The 21,337-nt window shown below is 41.9% G+C and overlaps 1 protein-coding gene across 3 annotated transcripts in view; it reads left to right on the forward strand.

The window, feature by feature from the left end:
- The window catches only part of LOC106612267 (protocadherin-11 X-linked), a 267,425-nt gene that overhangs the window by 31,655 nt on the left and 214,433 nt on the right, over positions 1–21,337 (forward strand). For 2 of the 3 annotated variants that reach the window (XM_045724242.1, XM_045724243.1), the window contains exon 3: positions 9,459–11,945. In XM_045724242.1, the coding sequence (XP_045580198.1) occupies positions 9,459–11,945 (2,487 nt within the window). Of the gene's footprint in view, positions 1–9,458; positions 11,946–17,045; positions 20,229–21,337 lie in introns of those variants that run through there. The other variant, XM_014213274.2, reaches the window with a different exon arrangement.

Below are 21,337 nucleotides of genomic sequence, written 5' to 3' on the forward strand. Positions count from 1 at the left end.
CGAGAACTCATCTTCTACTAGAACTCATCTTCTACTAGAACTCATCTTATACTAGAACTCATCTTCTACTAGAACTCATCTTCTACTAGAACTCATCTTCTACTAGAACTCATCTTCTACTAGAACTCATCTTCTACTAGAACTCATCTTCTACTAGAACTCATCTTATACTGGAACTGATCTTCTATTAGAACTCATCTTATACTAGAACTCATTATCTACAGAACTCATCTTCTACTAGAACTCATCTTCTACAGAACTCATCTTCTACTAGAACTCATCTTCTACTAGAACTCATCTTCTACTAGAACTCATCTTATACTGGAACTGATCTTCCACTAGAACTCATCTTCTACTAGAACTCATTATCTACAGAACTCATCTTCTACTAGAACTCATGTTCTACATAACTCATCTTCTACTAGAACTCATCTATTATTAGAACTCATCTTCTACAGAACTGATCTTCTGCTAGAAGTCATCTTCTACTAGAACTAATATTCTACTAGAACTCATCTTCTACTAGAACTCATCTTCTATTAGAACTCATCTTATACTTGAACTCATCTTATACTAGAACTCATATTCTATTAGAACTCATCTTCTACTGGAACTGATCTTCTATTAGAACTCATCTTATACTAGAACTCATCTTATACTATAACTAATCATCTTCAGAACTCATCTTCTGCTGGAACTCATCTTCTACTAGAACTCATCTATTATTAGAACTCATCTTCTACAGAACTGATCTTCTGCTAGAAGTCATCTTCTACTAGAACTCATCTTCTTCTAGAACTCATCTTCTACTAGAACTCATCTTCCACTAGAACTCATCTTCTACTAGAACTCATCTTCCACTAGAACTAATCTTCTACTAGAACTCATCTTCTACAGAACTCATCTTCTACTAGAACTCATCTTCTACTAGAACTCATCTTCTATTAGAACTCATCTTATACTGGAACTGATCTTCTATTAGAACTCATCTTATACTAGAACTCATCTTATACTAGAACTCATCTTCTATTAGAACTAATCTTATACTGGAACTGATCTTCTATTAGAACTCATCTTATACTAGAACTCATATTCTATTAGAACTCATCTTCTACTGGAACTGATCTTCTATTAGAACTCATCTTATACTAGAACTCATCTTATACTAGAACTCATCTTCTATTAGAACTCATCTTATACTATAACTAATCATCTACAGAACTCATCTTCTGCAGAACTCATCTTCTACTAGAACTCATCTATTATTAGAACTCATCTTCTACAGAACTGATCTTCTGCTAGAACTCATCTTCAACAGAACTCATCTTCTACTGGAACTCATCTTCAACAGAACTCATTTTCTACAGAACTCATCTTCCACTATTACTCATTTTCTACTAGAACTCATCTTCAACAGAACTCATCTTCTAGTAGAACTCATCTTCTACTAGAACTCATCTTCTACTAGAACTCATCTTCTACTAGAACTCATCTGCTATTAGAACTCATCTTATACTGGAACTGATCTTCCACTAGAACTCATCTTCTACTAGAACTCATTATCTACAGAACTCATCTTCTACTAGAACTCATGTTCTACTGGAACTGATCTTCTATTAGAACTCATCTTATACTAGAACTCATCTTATACTAGAACTCATCTTCTATTAGAACTCATCTTATACTATAACTAATCATCTACAGAACTCATCTTCTGCAGAACTCATCTTCTACTAGAACTCATCTATTATTAGAACTCATCTTCTACAGAACTGATCTTCTGCTAGAACTCATCTTCAACAGAACTCATCTTCTACTGGAACTCATCTTCAACAGGACTCATTTTCTACAGAACTCATCTTCCACTATTACTCATTTTCTACTAGAACTCATCTTCAACAGAACTCATCTTCTAGTAGAACTCATCTTCTACTAGAACTCATCTTCTACTAGAACTCATCTTCTACTAGAACTCATCTGCTATTCGAACTCATCTTATACTGGAACTGATCTTCCACTAGAACTCATCTTCTACTAGAACTCATTATCTACAGAACTCATCTTCTACTAGAACTCATGTTCTACAGAACTCATCTTCTACTAGAACTCATCTTCCACTAGAACTCATCTTCTACTAGAACTCATCTTCCACTAGAACTCATCTTCTACTCGAACTCATCTTCTACTAGAACTCATTTTCTACATAACTCATCTTCTACTAGAACTCATCTATTATTAGAACTCATCTTCTACAGAACTGATCTTCTGCTAGAAGTCGTCTTCTACTAGAACTAATATTCTACTAGAACTCATCTTCTACTAGAACTCATCTTCTACTAGAACTCATCTTCTATTAGAACTCATCTTATACTTGAACTCATCTTCTACAGAACTGATCTTCTGCTAGAAGTCATCTTCTACTAGAACTCATCTTCTTCTAGAACTCATCTTCTACTAGAACTCATCTTCCACTAGAACTCATCTTCTACTAGAACTCATCTTCCACTAGAACTCATCTTCTACTAGAACTCATCTTCTACAGAACTCATCTTCTACTAGAACTCATCTTCTACTAGAACTCATCTTATACTGGAACTGATCTTCTATTAGAACTCATCTTATACTAGAACTCATATTCTATTAGAACTCATCTTCTACTGGAACTGATCTTCTATTAGAACTCATCTTATACTAGAACTCATCTTATACTAGAACTCATCTTCTATTAGAACTCATCTTATACTATAACTAATCATCTACAGAACTCATCTTCTGCAGAACTCATCTTCTACTAGAACTCATTTATTATTAGAACTCATCTTCTACAGAACTGATCTTCTGCTAGAACTCATCTTCAACAGAACTCATCTTCTACTGGAACTCATCTTCAACAGATCTCATTTTCTACAGAACTCATCTTCCACTATTACTCATTTTCTACTAGAACTCATCTTCAACAGAACTCATCTTCTAGTAGGACTCATCTTCTACAGAACTCATCTTCCACTAGAACTCATCTTCAATTGGAACTCATCTTCTCGTGGAACTCATCTCCTGCAGAACTCATCTCCTACAGAACTCATCTTCTGCAGAACTCATCTTCTACTAGAACTCATCTATTATTTGAACTCATCTTCTACAGAACTGATCTTCTGCTAGAAGTCATCTTCTACAGAACTAATCTTCTACTGGAACTCATTTTCTACAGAACTCATTTCTACTAGAACTCATCTTCTTCTAGAACTCATCTTCTACAAGAATTCATCTTCTACAGAACTAATCTTCTACTAGAACTCATCTTCCACTAGAACTCATCTTCTATTAGAGCTCATCTTCTACAGAACTCATCTTCTATTAGAACTCATCTTCTGCGGAACTCATCTTCTACTAGATCTCATCTTCTACTAGATCTCTGTCACGATATTCGTCGTGGTGTTGCAGGGAAGACCAAAATGCAGCGGGAATATGGATACTCATATTTTAATTACAAAAAAAGGAGTAAAGCATCCACTTGACAAAACAATAAGAGATACTCACGACAGTGCAACAGTTCTGCAGGCTATTAAACGCAGTGCAAAAACAATTCCCCACAAACACACAGACAAACACACCCAACTAAAATAGGACTTTCAATCAAAGGCAACACCACACAGCTGCCTTCAATTGGAAGTCCACCCCAATAAACTCTACATAGACACAGACTATCTAGACTAAACATAGAATACATGAATCTCAAACAGTGCCCAAAAAACCCAGAAATACTTAAATCAAATGCCCTTACTACAAAAACACCACCCCGAACCACATAAACCAAATACCCTCTGCCACGTCCTGACCAAACTACAATGACAATTAACCCTTATACTGGCCAGGACGTGACAGTACCCCCCCCTTAAAGGTGCTAACCCCGGAAGCACCTCAAGAAAAACACAAAAAAACCCAAACAACAACAAAAAATCCCCCTAAACTAAAGGTGAGGGAAGGGAGGGTGGCTGCCGTCAACGACGGCACTGTGCTTCACCCCCCCCCTCCCCAACCCACCTATATCTGGAGGTGGCTCCGGTTCTGGCAGTTCCGGGCAGACGGGCCACCCCGGCAGCTCCGGGCAGACGGGCCAGTCGGGCTGGGCTGGAGGACAGTCGGGCCACTCTGGCAGACCCGGAGGGCAGTCGGGCCACTCTGGCAGACCCGGAGGGCAGTCGGGCCACTCTGGCAGACCCGGAGGGCAGTCGGGCCACTCTGGCAGACCCGGAGGGCAGTCGGGCCACTCTGGCAGACCTGCAGGGCAGTCGGGCCACTCTGGCAGACCGGAGGGCAGTCGGGCCACTCTGGCAGACCCGGAGGGCAGTCGGGCCACTCTGGCAGCTCCGGAGGGCAGTCGGGCCACTCTGGCAGCTCCGGGAAGTCGGGCCACTCTGGCAGCTCCGGGAAGTCGGGCCACTCTGGCAGCTCCGGGAAGTCGGGCCACTCTGGCAGCTCCGGGCAGTCGGGCCACTCTGGCAGCTCCGGGCAGTCGGGCCACTCTGGCAGACCCGGAGGGCAGTCGGGCCACTCTGGCAGACCTGCAGGGCAGTCGGGCCACTCTGGCAGACCCGGAGGGCAGTCGGGCCACTCTGGCAGACCCGGAGGGCAGTCGGGCCACTCTGGCAGCTCCGGAGGGCAGTCGGGCCACTCTGGCAGCTCCGGAGGGCAGTCGGGCCACTCTGGCAGTTCCGGGCAGTCGGGCTACTCTGGCAGACTCGGGGCAGTCGGGCCACTATGGCAGCTCCGGGCAGTCGGGCCACTCTGGCAGCTCCGGGCAGTCGGGCCACTCTGGCAGCTCCGGGCAGTCGGGCCACTCTGGCAGCTCCGGGCAGTCGGGCCACTCTGGCAGCTCCGGGCAGTCGGGCCACTCTGGCAGCTCCGGGCAGTCTGGCCACTCTGGCATCTCCGGGCAGTCTGGCCACTCTGGCAGCTCCGGGCAGTCTGGCCACTCTGGCAGCTCCTGACTAGTCGGTGGCTCTGGCAGCTCCTGACTGGCGGGCGGCTCTGGCGACTCCTGACTGGCGGGCAGCTCTGGCGACTCTTGACTGACGGGCAGCTCTGGCAACTCTTGACTGATGGGCAGCTCTGGCGACTCTTGATTGACGGGCAGCTCTGGCGACTCTTGACTGACGGGCAGCTCTGGCGACTCTTGACTGACGGGCAGCTCTGGCGACTCTTGACTGACGGGCAGCTCTGGCGACTCTTGACTGGCGAGCAGCACTGGCGACTCTTGACTGGCGAGCAACTCTGGCGACTCTGGACTGGTGGGGCTGAACTGACGCACTAGAAGCCTTGTGTGTGGGGCTGGTACTGGACGTGCCAGCCCGGAGGTACTCACTTCCGAGAAAGCACGAGAGGCAGGAACCAGAAAGACTGGGCCATGGAGGCGCGCAGGTGGCCGTGATCGCACCGCCTGCACAGCCCGTCCTGGCTGGATGAGACTAGTAGCCCTGCACGAGTGGGGTGCTGGTGCAGGGCGGACTGGGCTGTGCGTGCGTGCGTATAGGCGAGATATTGCGCACCTCAGCGATACACGGCGCTCTCCACCTCCTACGCTCCTCCATGTACTCACGGGTAGCTGGCTTATGGTTCTTCCTAGGCCTAGCCAAACTACCCGTGTGCCCCCCCACAAAAAAATCTTGGGGGTGCCTCTCCGGCTTCCTCGCCATGGCTTCAAACCGCCGCCTCTCAGCCTTCGCTTCCTCGATCTCTTCCCGTGGGCGACGGTATTCCCCAGCCTGATGCCAAGGTCCAGCCCCATCCAAAATCTCCTCCCAAGTCCATCTTTCCCCATAGTCCATATACTGAGCGTGCCGCTCCTCTCTCCGCTGCTTGGTCTTGGTTTGGTGGGGAATTCTGTCACGATATTCGTCGTGGTGTTGCAGGGAAGACCAAAATGCAGCGGGAATATGGATACTCATATTTTAATTACAAAAAAAAGGAGTAAAGCATCCACTTGACAAAACAATAAGAGATACTCACGACAGTGCAACAGTTCTGCAGGCTATTAAACGCAGTGCAAAAACAATTCCCCACAAACACACAGACAAACACACCCAACTAATATAGGACTTCCAATCAAAGGCAACACCACACAGCTGCCTTCAATTGGAAGTCCACGCCAATAAACTCTACATAGACACAGACTACCTAGACTAAACATAGAATACATGAATCTCAAACAGTGCCCAAAAAACCCCGAAATCAAATGCCCTTACTACAAAAACACCACCCCGAACCACATAAACCAAATACCCTCTGCCACGTCCTGACCAAACTACAATGACAATTAACCCTTATACTGGCCAGGACGTGACAATCTCATCTTCTACTAGAACTCATCTTCTACTAGAACTCATCTTCTTCTCAAACTCATCTTCTACTAGAACTCATTTTCTACAGAACTCATCTTCCACTATTACTCATTTTCTACTAGAACTCATCTGCAACAGAACTCATCTTCTAGTAGAACTCATCTTCTACTAGAACTCATCTTCTACTAGAACTGATCTTCTACAGAACTCATCTTCTACTAGAACTCATCTTCTACTAGAACTCATCTTCAACAGAACTCATCTTCTAGTAGAACTCATCTTCTACAGAACTCATCTTCCACTAGAACTCATCTTCAATTGGAACTCATCTTCTCGTGGAACTCATCTCCTGCAGAACTCATCTCCTACAGAACTCATCTTCTGCAGAACTCATCTTCTACTAGAACTCATCTATTATTTGAACTCATCTTCTACAGAACTGATCTTCTGCTAGAAGTCATCTTCTACAGAACTAATCTTCTACTGGAACTCATTTTCTACAGAACTCATTTCTACTAGACTCATCTTCTACTAGAACTCATCTTCTACTAGAACTCATCTTCTACAGAACTAATCTTCTACTAGAACTCATCTTCCACTAGAACTCATCTTCTACTAGAGCTCATCTTCTATTAGAGCTCATCTTCTATTAGAACTAATCTTCTACTAGATCTCATCTTCTACTAGAACTCATCTTCTACTAGAACTCATCTTCTTCTCAAACTCATCTTCTACTAGAACTCGTCTTCTACGGAACTCATCTTCTACTAGAACTCATCTTCTACTAGAACTCATCTTCTACTAGAACTCATCTTCAACTAGAAATCATCTTCTACGGAACTCATCTTCTATGGAACTCATCGTCTACTAGAAATCATCTTCTCCAGAACTCATCTTCTACTAGAACCCATCTTCTACTGGAACTCATCTTCTACTAGAACCCATCTTCTACTAGAACTCATCTTCTACTAGAACTCATCTTCTACTAGATCTCATCTTCTACGGTACTCATCTTCTAGGGAACTCATCTTCTACTAGAACTCATCTTCTACTAGAACTCCTCTTCTACTAGAACTCATCTTCTTCTAGAACTCATCTTCTACTAGAACTCCTCTTCTTCTAGAACTCATCTTCTACTAGAACTCATATTTTCTAGAACTCATCTTCTACTAGAACTCATCTTCAACTAGAAATCATCTTCTACGGAACTCATCTTCTATGGAACTCATCGTCTACTAGAAATCATCTTCTCCAGAACTCATCTTCTACTAGAACCCATCTTCTACTGGAACTCATCTTCTACTAGAACCCATCTTCTACTAGAACTCATCTTCTACTAGAACTCATCTTATACTAGATCTCATCTTCTACGGTACTCATCTTCTAGGGAACTCATCTTCTACTAGAACTCATCTTCTACTAGAACTCCTCTTCTACTAGAACTCATCTTCTTCTAGAACTCATCTTCTACTAGAACTCCTCTTCTTCTAGAACTCATCTTCTACTAGAACTCATCTTTTTCTAGAACTCACCTTCTACTAGAACTCATCTTCTATGGAACTCATCTTCTACTAGAACTCATCTTCTATGGAACTCAGACTGTAGAAAGAATAGATGTATGTCAAGTCTCGATAAATTGACAATCCTCATTCAGTTAGTGCTGCTTTGGTTTCTGGAAGGACTTCTGTCACTTGGCAGTGGTTCAGACTGGTGACAACATTCACAGCAAGTGAACCCCCATCACCAACAACAACCCTGTACAACATGTCTATGCTGCAGCTACCAGGACATAGTATTGGCCTTTTGCCCTCTGCCATGGTCCTTGCTATATTGGTACAGGAAGGATTCTGGTTCTAAACCTACTGTGTTGTCAAATGAACACATTTGGTCTAAATTGTACCTTTCACAGTCAGAATGTATGTATCTTCATCTCGTTTCATAGCTGTGCCTAGACAGAGTAATCTCTTACAACATTATGTACAGCATGAAGCTTATCTCTTTAAAGACGATGTTTTTTTCTTGTTTTAGCATTAAACTGCTTCTGACTGAAAGACCTTCAAAGACCCTCTTTGTTTCTTAAAATGCATGTGTCTCATTTAGGTTCTAGGATTTCTCTCTCCCTCTCCCTCTCCCTCTCCCTCTCCCTCTCCCTCTCCCTCTCTAAATCAAAACGATTGCAAATATGCCAGGACCCATCTTTACCACATAGCTGATCTGTAATCATAAATAATAGTGATACATTTTTTGGGGGGGAAGGCAATTACTTTGAACAGTCAGAGTCAGTTTCTCATGGGGATTACATGCATTTGTTTTCATTTTCATCAGGCTTTACTGTGGCCTACTGGTTTAGCACCCCTTGGGTGAAAGTCTGTTTAATGTGGAGTCTCTCTGTCCCTTTAATACATAAAGCTTATCTCTGTGGCTTCACTTTCAACTGTCTCTCTCACATATGAACTTGACATTTTGTGAGCTGTCTCCTCAATTCCAAAGTAGACGCAAGATAGTAAGATAAAATTGAATCAAATTTGTGTCAAAGCAGTTTCGCTGTGGAAGGCAGGGGGGCTAAAACATTACACTATATGTGCAGATTCCATCTGTTAGTTTCTTGTTTATAACATAAAGAAGCGCTAACCTTTTTTGGTTAGTGAAATAACGGTTTACCTCGCTCTCAGCATCCAACAGTATTTCGGTAATATGTGGATCTTTTCCCCTGGATTTAGTCTTAAAGCAAATATTTTGAGAACATTAAAGAACTTTCACAACGTGTTTTGCTGCAATGAGAACAAACATCTGTTGAAGCTAAAACAAACTACAGCTTATTTGTGTTAAGTTTGGACAATGAAACCAGCTGTGTGAGTCTAGTGACAGTTTACATGACCAATTGTAGGCTATAGCACTGTATAACATGTCATAAAAGATAGTAATGTTTTAGGTGAAGTGCATGTGAAATCCCCAGAAATCAGGCTATGAATGCATACGTCCCCACACTGATGAATAACAAAGCAATTAGTAACATGCTCCAGGATGTACAGCGCAGCACAGTAGTTTCATGTAGTCCAGTAACATATGACTGAAACTCACTAATTATCTGTGTTCTTCGTTATCTCCTTGTCTCTACAGAGTGTGAGTGAGTTTGGCCTGGACATCATCGAGACCCCAGAGGGAGACAGATGGCCTCAGCTGATTGTCCAGCAGAGCCTGGACCGCGAGCAGAAGGACACCTTCGTCATGAAGATCAAGGTGGAGGACGGAGGAACGCCACCCAAGTCCAGCACGGCCATCCTCCAGGTCACCATCTCCGACGTCAATGACAATCGACCGGTCTTCAAGGACAGTGAGGTGGAGGTGACCATCCCCGAGAATGCCCCCATAGGAACCTCCGTCACCCAGCTCCACGCCACAGACACAGACCTCGGCTCCAACGCCCAGATCCACTTCTCCTTCTCTAATCAGATCTCCTCATCCACCAAGAGGCATTTTGCCATAGACAGCACCACCGGGCTGATCACTGTCAAGCAGCCTTTAGACCGGGAATCCACCCCAGTCCACAAACTCATCGTCCTAGCCAGCGACGGTAGCTCCACCCCATCCAGAGCTGCTGTTATCGTCAACGTAACGGACATTAATGACAACGTTCCGTCCATAGACACTCGGTACATAATGAACCTTGTAAATGGAACGGTTCTACTGTCAGAGAACGCTCCTCTCAACACAAAAATAGCCCTAATTACAGTGACGGACAAGGACGCTGATCTGAACGGAAAAGTGACTTGTTATACTGACCACGATGTTCCTTTCAGGTTAAAGCCAGTATTTAATGACCAGTTCCTGCTGGAGACTGCGGCCCCCCTAGATTACGAAACAACCAGGGAATATGCAATTAAGATAGTGGCGTCGGATTCGGGGAAGCCTCCTTTGAACACTTCAGCGATGGTTTTAATTAAAATTAAGGATGAGAATGACAACGCTCCCATCTTCCCTCAGCCTGAGATTCAGCTGTCCATACCAGAAAACAATGATCCATCCACGCAGCTCATAAAGATCAGTGCCATGGATGCAGACAGCGGACATAATGCGGAGATTATTTATTCTCTTGGCCCTGACGCTCCTGATGGGTTTAACATAGATCGACGGTCAGGAATCCTCTCCGTTGGCAAACGCCTGGATAGAGAGAAGCAGGAGAAGTATTCGTTCACTGTCATGGCAAGGGACAATGGGTCTACTTCCCTGCAGAGCAATGTCACAGTGAGGTTGATAGTGCAGGACCTCAACGACAACAGCCCAGCTTTCACCCATCCTGAGTATAACTTCTACGTGCCTGAGAACCTGCCTCTGTACGGGACCGTGGGTCTGATCACCGTCACAGATTCTGACGCAGGTGACAACTCTGTCATAACACTGTCCATTCTGAACGGGAAAGACAATTTCATTATTGATCCCCAGACCGGTGTGATCAAACCCAACATCACATTTGATAGAGAGCAGCAAAGCTCATACACTTTTATGGTGAAGGCTATAGACGGAGGGCAACCACCCAGCACTTCATACGCCAAGGTCACCATAAATGTTGTGGATGTCAATGACAATCGACCCATTTTTGTTATTCCCTCGTCCAACTACTCTTACGATCTGGTCCAGTCTACCACCAGCCCTGGGTCTGTGGTCACCAGAGTGTTCGCTATAGACAATGACACTGGCATGAATGCTGAGCTGCAGTACAGTTTCATTGGGGGATCACCAAGAGGACTGTTTGCCATAGACAAAACAACTGGTAATATAACTCTGCAGGAGAAGATAGTCTCAGCCGATCAGGGTTTACACAGGCTAGTGGTGAAAGTCAAAGACCTGGGTCAGCCAGAGTCCTTACACGCAATCGCCCTCATTCACCTGTTCATTAACGAGACTGTATCCAACGCTACATTCATTCAAGAGCAGCTACGTAAGAGCTTGGAGACTCCATTGGATCGTAACGTGGGAGACAGTGAGGTCACACCCCAAGCCAACGGATACGTGATTGTTGTCATCGCTATTATAGCTGGGACTATGACAGTCATCTTAGTCATCTTCGTGACGGCCTTGGTGCGCTGCCGTCAGACGCCCAGACACAAAGTGGTGCAGAAGGGCAAGCAGAGCGGCGAGTGGGTGTCGCCCAACCAGGAGAACCGTCAAATCAAAAAGAAAAAGAAGAAAAAGAAGAGATCTCCAAAGAGCCTCCTCTTGAACTTTGTCAGCATAGAAGAATCCAAGCCTGATGATCCCAGCCAGGAGCACATTAATGGAACCCTGGACCTGCCTGTGGAGCTAGATGAGCAGACCATGGGGAAATACAACTGGGCCACTACGCCGACCACCTTCAAACCTGACAGCCCAGACTTGGCCAAGCATTACAAGTCTGCTTCCCCCCAGCCAACCTTCCAAATCAAACCAGAGACCCCGATGGCGCCCAATAAACACCACGTGATTCAGGAGCTCCCGCTAGACAACACGTTTGTGGTGGGCTGTGACTCGCACTCCAAGTGCTCCTCCACCAGCTCAGACCCGTACTCGGTCTCAGAGTGCAGCTGTCAGGGGGGATTCAAGACTCCTGGGCAAATCCACACCAGACAGGTAATTCATAACTTATTTTCTAAAGCTACCTATTGTTCCCACTCCCACTCCCCGTACCACTATCCCTTTGTTGATAAGATGGAGGGTGATGGGTGGCAGCGGGAGGGAGCTAGGAGATTGAACCTCACAAAAAGTCACATGTGCATTAATGTCATCAGCATTGAATATTGAGGAAGAATACCTCAGAGAGGAAGGAGAGAACTGAAGTTTGGCCAAGAAGATTTCATTTGAATGAAGTTATCTTTACTTCCCAGAAAGACAGATTATACGTCCCTTTGCCATCTTGTATTATATGTCTATAAAACCCTTTAACCTTATTTGTGTTAATGTTCCACTTTAAAGTATAATGGTGGCAGTGGAATGGTGGGAACTAGTCTTAAATTAGAATCTTAAGTGAGAAGGCTGGTGGCAGAGTAATAGCATGCTTGAGAATCAAGTCGGCCATGCTACTAATTGAACTCTACCCAGGTGTATTTGCTGAGGACCAACGGATTAAAGCAGCGCTAAGCTTTTTTGATTGACACACCTGAAAAAAAACTAGCATGTCTGACAGACAGAGAAAACCAAACATAGAGTGTTTGATTTGGCTTCAATCAGCTGTTCACTTTCCCCTGAAATAGTAGGAAACGTATCCCACAAGAGTTTCCACTACAGAATAATAAGACCTCATTAAATAATCCCAGATTTCAGTTGCGTGCTGGAGATATTAAGTGGTGTCTTGACTATGGAGGCTCTGAAGGCTTTGTCAGCATGAGGAGTAGAGCAAAGCAAAAAGCATTTGAATGCTAGTGTCTGGTCTGAGGCTTATGATTCCCTAAGAGATATACCAAATGCGAAGTGCCCTAATAAATAAATGAAGGCCAGGGAGGTGAGGAGAGGTGGCCTTGCTGAGGGCAGACAATATGGCAGAGGAGAGCAGAGCGGGACGGAGCAGAGCAGAGTGAGGCGGAGCAGAGCGGGGTGAAGCTCTATGGAGTGGAGACAGTATGGTGGGTAAATAAGATCAAGGTAAAGATGGAGGCTTGGGACCAATAGAAAGAGGAGATAGCTAGAAAGGGTCTTGGGACCAATAGAAACAGAAGTTAGCTAGACGAGGGCTTAGGACCAATAGGAGGAGGGGGTAGCTAGACGAGGGCTTAGGACCAATAGGAGGAGGGGGTAGCTAGATAGAGTCAGTAAAAGATGGTTGCTGAGTCCCATTTAACCAATTCATTAGAATCTTTAATCACTGAGCTTGCCAGATCTTTTTTAAAGCAGGTGGTTGGTGTTGTAATGTAGGTTAGGGTTCATCATTGGTAGTCGTTATGGTGTGGTAGAGAGACAGTATTAATATAGGTTAGGGTTCATCATTGGTAGTCGTTATGGTGTGGTAGAGAGACAGTATTAATATAGGTTAGGGTTCATCATTGGTAGTCGTTATGGTGTGGTAGAGAAACGGTATTAATGGTCATAGCATGGGATTCATTCATACAGTACGATAGATTTGATTATAAATGCGGGGATTACTTTGTAGTTTATTTTATGTTTCGTTTTTTTGTCTTTTGATTTTCATGATTTTTGTTCATATCTAAAATAACACATTCTGGTGCAGTTTTATCATACATCTTTTATGGATTTTATTTGATGCCGTGTAACATTCTTGAATTTTGTACTTGTCAATCTTCACAGAATTGCACAGATTCTTTTTTTTTTTTGGGGGGGGGTTGCCTTGTTGCCCTCTTGAAGCTTTTCCGTTCTTACAGATTACTGTCTATCATTTTCAATCCCTTGTAGCATAGTGTTTACAGATTACTGTCTATCATTTTCAATCCCTTGTAGCATAGTTCTTACAAATGACTGTCTATCCACTGATGAGGTGTGTACATGGTGATTTAAAGAGACACCCACACAGAGAAGATATTCATTTCCCTCACCAATCTTTTATTTAAAACCCATTTAAAAGCAACACTGCCCATGGTACATTATCCGTAAGCCTATTTGCATAGCCAGCACAGGAACACTTGTTGTTTGTAACGCTCCCTGTCAAGTTGTCAGAATGGCTTTGCACTCATACTGGTTATGCCCTGCACTAAAAGACCCCCTGAAATATGCACAAATATTTACCCAATGTTTTGGTAAAAATTCGGATAAATTCAGATAAAAAAAATGTAATGTTGGCCGGGGGGGGGGGGGCAGTATTAATGGTGTATTTCATATATTCCATGTCACTGAGAAATACTTCTCCTTTAAGCTAATCTGAATGAATTCATGATTAAATCACCATTCTCCTCCGTCCTTGTAATGTGTCGAATCAGCTGTTCAATCATTATATTTCATCTCGTGTATTTTAGGGCTTGCTAATCTGAAAAAGGCTTTGCGAGTTGAATTGAATCATTATCTGTTTCTTATGGGGAAATATTGGTCAGGCATTTTGAGTCTAATCACTTTTTTTTGTTTCTTATGGGGTAATTATTGGTCATGATAATTGGTCAGATTCTGTCAAACACATGCTTTTGGTGTAAAATGGGACAGCGCTGTTCAAACTGAAAGACCAGCACCACCTTAGAGATGTCAGGATGATGGTATATCTATTATCTCTATTTCTAATCTCCTGTCACCTGAAGTGTTTGAAAAGTAGGGGCCTCCCTGTTGGCATTAGATGTGACAGTTAAGTGTTGCTTATTCAAAGCCTATACGTGAAGTAAATCAAGGTCTGGTGAGAATCTAGAGCTCAAAAGGTTAATTAAATGAATAAAAGGGTTAATCACTCATAATACAATATGATTAAAAAAAATCTCTGTAATTTGGTTTCGGGAGAGGATAATAGATAAAAGAGGAAAGAAGTCAATGTCCTTTAGGATTAATAAGATTATATCAGGTATACCTGTTTGTTATGTGTTAATAACATTTAGACTACATTACCCAGCAGGCTATGTGGCTAAATAAGGAGTTTTCTAGCTGAAGTATATGTTCATTAAAAGTAGTTAGACCTACGCCCCGGTTTGTCAATAAACAAGGAACAAACATAACAATACCTAAATATCATTGGCAGTTACTAGGTCTTTAATATTATTGGACCTCTGACAGCCAATGACTGACAATACTGGCTACAACTTCCTAGTTTTGACATGTCTGTAAACTCTCGCTCCAATAGATTCCTTTTTTAACATTGATACATTTCAGATAAATTCTCTAATGCTCCCCAGAATATTAACATTCATGTTTTTATTTATCTCATGAAATGAAAATGTTTTGTCGAGTGTGGAATTCACAGTTGTGATCCATTCAAGTCAGCCTGGCCTTAACAAAAGCAGCATATGGCAAGTTGACACCACTCAATCTCCCTGAGCATAAACCTGTAATACAAAAAGTCCAAAATACAGGATAAAGCAGATTGTGATGTTTTTATTTGTTCATGAAAGTGAAAGACAGTGATTTTACGTGCCTCTTCCATTGACCTTTTACCTAAAGCAGCTAGAGGATAAAGGATATAACAGCACACATTGAATCCTAATAGGAGACACAGGAGACTTACCAATGAAGGTCAGATGAATGTTTAAGAGGACTTACAGATGTAGGCGCTAAAGAGGGAAGCTTGTCAAAAATACTTCAGAGACTACATATTTATGGCACCATATGGTATCTTAATATCCTAAGAGCTTTGTTTGGTGAGAGCCAATGCTGCTCAGTGCACCATAGCCTCTTTTCCTCTCCCCTAGCTTCCCTTCTCTCTTTTAATTCCCTCCCTCATATCTTCCTTCCTTTTCTTTTATCTCTGTCTATCTCCCTGTTCTCAGCCGGTAGTTTTAGAGGTCAATCCCCCCGGTGACGTGTGGGAAACCTCTGTCTCCATCTGTGCTTTAGTTGTGGCAGATCAAGTGAGCAACCTCCCTGGCTGGCTGAGTGATCTCAGACACGGGCATGAATATGCAACAGCAAAGAGGCCAATATGCTCTTTTGTTTGTCCCATATTCCACAGGGCCATAGTGCATACCAGGTCAGTTGTTGATGTCAGACCAAACCCTCCTGTGGTTTGTGTGTTTTCTTAGCTAGCAGGGCCATTAACATATTCATACTTAACATACTGTACATAGATATTACCATTTGACATGATCTCAGAACATGAACATTTGAAAGGATGGCAGATGTGATTATGTTGTTGTTGTAATTTACAATATATTACCTAAAACAGTCACTCTAGCTAAGTGGTATTGCTAGCCCTTACAGAAAAACCACATAATATAGGACATGTAGAAAATCACATGATTTTACATGTTTTTCTGGAATGTGTCGTTTTATGTTTACACATGTTTCTGTACATGTTGTCACATGTAGAGAATCACATGAAAACGTGTTTTTGGAACTTGTGTTAAAAAAAATAAAATCAGATTATTATTTTTTTTAATAAGGATAGGGTTGTAAAAATGATGGAAAATTTCCCAAACTTCTAACCAAGCTGCTGTAATGACTTGTGATGCCAGTAGACAGTAGATGGGGGATGGGCGGACGGACGAGACGGGGGGAGGTCTGTTGTATCACCTTTTAGCAGCTGATTTAGGCGTTTGCTTCTATAATCAATATGCATACTATAGGTAGGCCTAATGTAAGCAGCAGCACAAGGTCAGATTCAACATGATGATTCAGATATCGGCAGATGTGTCTTTTGTAGTTTTGGGGCAGACCTAGTGAAAGTCAGACCTGTACCTATCAGAAGACCTACTGAAGGGTGCCAGAGTAAGGACTAAAGTACGAGACAAAATGTTGTTTTCAGGGTTAAACGAAGTGTTGCAGTAGGGTGGTGGATGTAATTACACATTTGGAGCTAAATCTATTGGAGAGAATTGCATGCTCTGATAATCACAGTAAAATGCACAAACTTATGCTCTCATGTAGTATTCTTCAAGGACTTCATCTGCCAAGGAAATCATACCTGATTGTCAGCTGTACCTTGAAGAATGCTTTTTTTCTCTCTCTTATTGAATACAAATGATCTAGAGATTTTTTTTGTATTCACTGTTCGAGTGTACTAGAGTTTAACAGCTACTACAGATTAGATTTCTAAGAGCTGGATTATATTGTAACTTCAATCTCTCTATATCTGTCTGTCTCTCTATATTACAGGAGACGGTACTGAAACCACCACTCTATGACACACTCTGTGGCTCAGGTACAACTCGCTGCCACAGGATAAAAATCAATCTCTAGCTGCCAGTACCTAGAGAGAGAAAGAGAGAGGGAGAGAGAGAGGGAGGAAGGCACAGATGAAGAGGTGAATCTCATACTATACAGTCTCTACAGCCTCAAAACACCAACCAACAAAAAAAAAAGGAATATGTTAATTTGGTTTATTTTATTTTTTGTTTGCCCCCAAAAAAAAGTAGAATTTGAATACATTTTCACAGAAATTAAGACACATTGTTGCCTGCCTGAAACTTGACAAAACTCTCCTTGTGAATCCTGTAGGAGGTTTGAAATACTTTATAGAAAGCCACCATTTACAGTATCTCTTGTTATATCTATCTCCTAGACGATGACTCACGATATGACCCACCCCATGTATAAAAAACATACAGTACAAATACAATGAATATCTCTTCTGTACTTTATTCTGTAAAGTATATGTTTATATGTATTTATGTATATTTATCACAGAGTTGACTATGTTTATATTTATTGATTCTGTTTACATACCTGGTGTCTGTTGTTCTTTTGTTTTTTTCCTTGTTTGACTAAAGTTTGCATACCTGGTGTCTGTTGTTCTTTTGTTTTTTTCCTTGTTTGACTAAAGTTTGCATACCTGGTGTCTGTTGTTCTTTTGTTTTTTTCCTTGTTTGACTAAAGTTTGCATACCTGGTGTCTGTTGTTATTTAGTTTTTTTCCTTGTTTGACTAAAGTTTGCATACCTGGTGTCTGTTGTTCTTTTGTTTTTGTCCTTGTTTGACTAAAGTTTACATACCTGGTGTCTGTTGTTATTTCGTTTTTTCCTTGTTTGACTAAAGTTTACATACCTGGTGTCTGTTGTTAAGTTGTTTTTTCCTTGTTTGACTAAAGTTTACATACCTGGTGTCTGTTGTTATTTAGTTTTTTCCTTGTTTGACTCAAATTTGACCTTCCTGGTGTCTGTTTTTATGTTTTTTTTCCTTCCCCTTGCTTTATAATCCATTGAATTTGCTATTTTTGGGCTTGCTCATGGATATACTGACTGGCAATGTATACATTTTTACATTTACATTTTAGTCATTTAGCAGACGCTCTTATCCAGAGCGACTTACAGTAGTGAATGCATACATTTCATACAATTTCATACATTTTTTTTTTTTCTGTGCTGGCCCCCCGTGGGAATCGAACCCACAACCCTGGTGTTGCAAACACCATGCTCTACCAACTGAGCTACAGGGAAGGCTGTATAATGCCGCAAGCTAGACCTACTGTAAATGGGCCTACTGCAAATGGGTCTACTGCTGATGGGCCTACTGCTGGTGGGCCTACTGCAAATCGGTTCTACTGCTAATGGGCCTACTGCTAATGGGCCTACTGCAAATGGGTCTACTGCTGATGGGCCTATTGCTGATGGGTCTACTGCTGATGGGCCTACTGCAAATGGGCCTACTGCTGATGGGTCTACTGCTGATGGGTCTACTGCAAATGGGCCTACTGCTAATGGGTCTACGTGTGTGACTGTTTTGCCCATGTCACCATGTACCTTTATGTCAATGATCGCCTCGGTTTGTCCCATACACTTACAGTGCCACAGTTAGTGTTAGTAGTGAAGAGTGTGGCAGGTGTTAATATGCATGGCCCACTGGACTGGAACACCACATTGTGGTGATTTACCAGGACCAGGAGGACCGTGTCTACTGATTGCCACCGTAGGACAGTAGGGAATTGTACCTCATAATAGAGAGGATGAGTTTAATACTTTGAGCTAAGCCACAATCACAAGGGACCCGAAAGGCTCTGTTCATAATCAAAAGCTGTTCTATGTAGGACTAAACAGATGAGCACCATGGTTTAACCTGAGTGTACTAGAGTCAGATAGACAGATTCACAGATGAGCACCATGGTTTAACCTGAGTGTACTAGAGTCAGATAGACAGATTCACAGATGAGCACCATGGTTTAACCTGAGTGTACTAGAGTCAGATAGACAGATTCACAGATGAGCACCATGGTTTAACCTGAGTGTACTAGAGTCAGATAGACAGATTCACAGATGAGCACCATGGTTTAACCTGAGTGTACTAGAGTCAGATAGACAGATTCACAGATGAGCACCATGGTTTAACCTGAGTGTACTAGAGTCAGATAGACAGATTCACAGATGAGCACCATGGTTTAACCTGAGTGTACTAGAGTCAGATAGACAGATCCCCACAAGTCAGAGCCGATTTAACCTGTGAGATATAATATTACGTATTTCAAATGATGGTTCCAAGTGGTAAAACTCAGGCAGTTCGTTGATACCACTTGGTTGGTTTAAAGCAACAACAAAAAAAGACAAACTTGATTTTGTGCACTTATTTATATCAATGCATTATTTATCCAAGTGAAATTAAGAGAGATAAACATTGAACACCTACAATGAGTAGTGGTAGTACAAGCAACATTCAGCAGGTTTCAATTTATTAACATCAATAATGTGAAGACAGAAGAATCTTTACAATGCACTTTCAATATTACACGCCTTTTGGTTCTGGTTTGATATCCACACAAATATATGCCTCTACTGCATTGTGTAAACACTTGGAGTCATTCATCGTGGTTATGTCCTGATCTTAATTACTATCTTCAATACTACACCAATAAACAGCTTGTTGGGTTATCACTGTTGTTAATAGTCATGATGTTTAATGGGTTGTCTTATAAAGAGACTGCTTTGGTAGACGAGGCTGTATGTACAGTATGTGTGGCACATATACGATACCTTCCTAATGATCCAAATCGTTTCTGGAGGAGGTACCGGATGTAATTACGGTATCAAATGTATTACTACTGAGTAGAACCGCAGTGTGAACTATACAGAGCATCTTAGCACTGCAATTGTCATTTGATTTAACTGATCTTTGGGAGAAAAGAGAAAAAACGCATACATGAGAGAAGACAGCTTTTTATCTTCTGTAAGGGAGACAGATGACTATGAAATTCCAACCTTACTTTTATTCAATGTGAAGTACAATATGCTCCTTACATACTCTGTAATTAACTTTGATTTGCCAATTATGTGAAGATAAACTGTATATAAATGTTTTGTTTATGTATGTGTGAGCTTCTGGAATTTATTAAAGTCTTTTTGCATTGTATTGCACATTTCCCATGACTCTTCTTATTAATCAGGACATTGGACCTTCTCATTGCATTATATTAAACTGTCTGTCCTTCATTATATTATACTGTCTGTCGTTCCTTCATTATATTATACTATCTGTCCTTCCTTAATTATATTATACTGTCTGTCGTTCCTTCATTATATTATACTGTCTGTCGTTCCTTCATTATATTATGCTGTCTGTCCTTCCTTCATTATATTATACTGTCTGTCCTTCCTTCATTATATTATACTGTCTGTCTTTTTTTTCTTCATTGTATTATACTGTCTATCCATCTTCCCTGCATTTCCTCTACCTATAACAGAAGCCCACTAAGACTAAAAATAACCTTGAAATCATCTATTCGATGATTTGTAATTTTTTTGTAAGATTGTCATCCTACATTGTACTGTCTAGATCAACGTCGGGCCATGCCCTTCACAAATGCTGCGTTGCTGGATTGGTTAGTTGGACAAACAATAATAATTGGCTCATCAGTTCAGCCTGAGGGAAAAAAATTGCAAAAAATATGAAACGTTGTTTTTCATGTAACTGCCTAAATCGACTACAGGGAAGAAATGATGAAACAGTTTAGATATCCATCTTTCATTGGGAACAGTTTTAAATAGAAGTTATGATGGAAATCTTCTAAAAATACGACTTTTGATGTGCACATCTACAGTACAACTATGTAATAATATTCATATATATATACTGTATATATAAGGAATCCCATGTCGTCTGTTATAGTTTGCCATAACATAATACTGTTAGAATCCAATTCAATTGCAAGGCATGAACACAACCTGAACTCTAAACTATGAACCCAACCAGAGATCTTAACTATGAACCCAACCAGAGATCTAAACTATGAACCCAACCAGAGCTCTAAACTATGAACCCAACCAGAGCTCTAAACTATGAACCCAACCAGAGATCTTAACTATGAACCCAACCAGAGATCTTAACTATGAACCCAACCAGAGCTCTTAACTATGAACCCAACCAGAGCTCTAAACTATGAACCCAACCAGAGCTCTAAACTATGAACCCAACCAGAGCTCTAAACTATGAACCCAACCAGAACTCTAAACTATGAACCCAACC

Source organism: Salmo salar, chromosome ssa09, assembly GCF_905237065.1.
Source record: "Salmo salar chromosome ssa09, Ssal_v3.1, whole genome shotgun sequence".
NCBI lineage: Eukaryota > Metazoa > Chordata > Actinopteri > Salmoniformes > Salmonidae > Salmo > Salmo salar.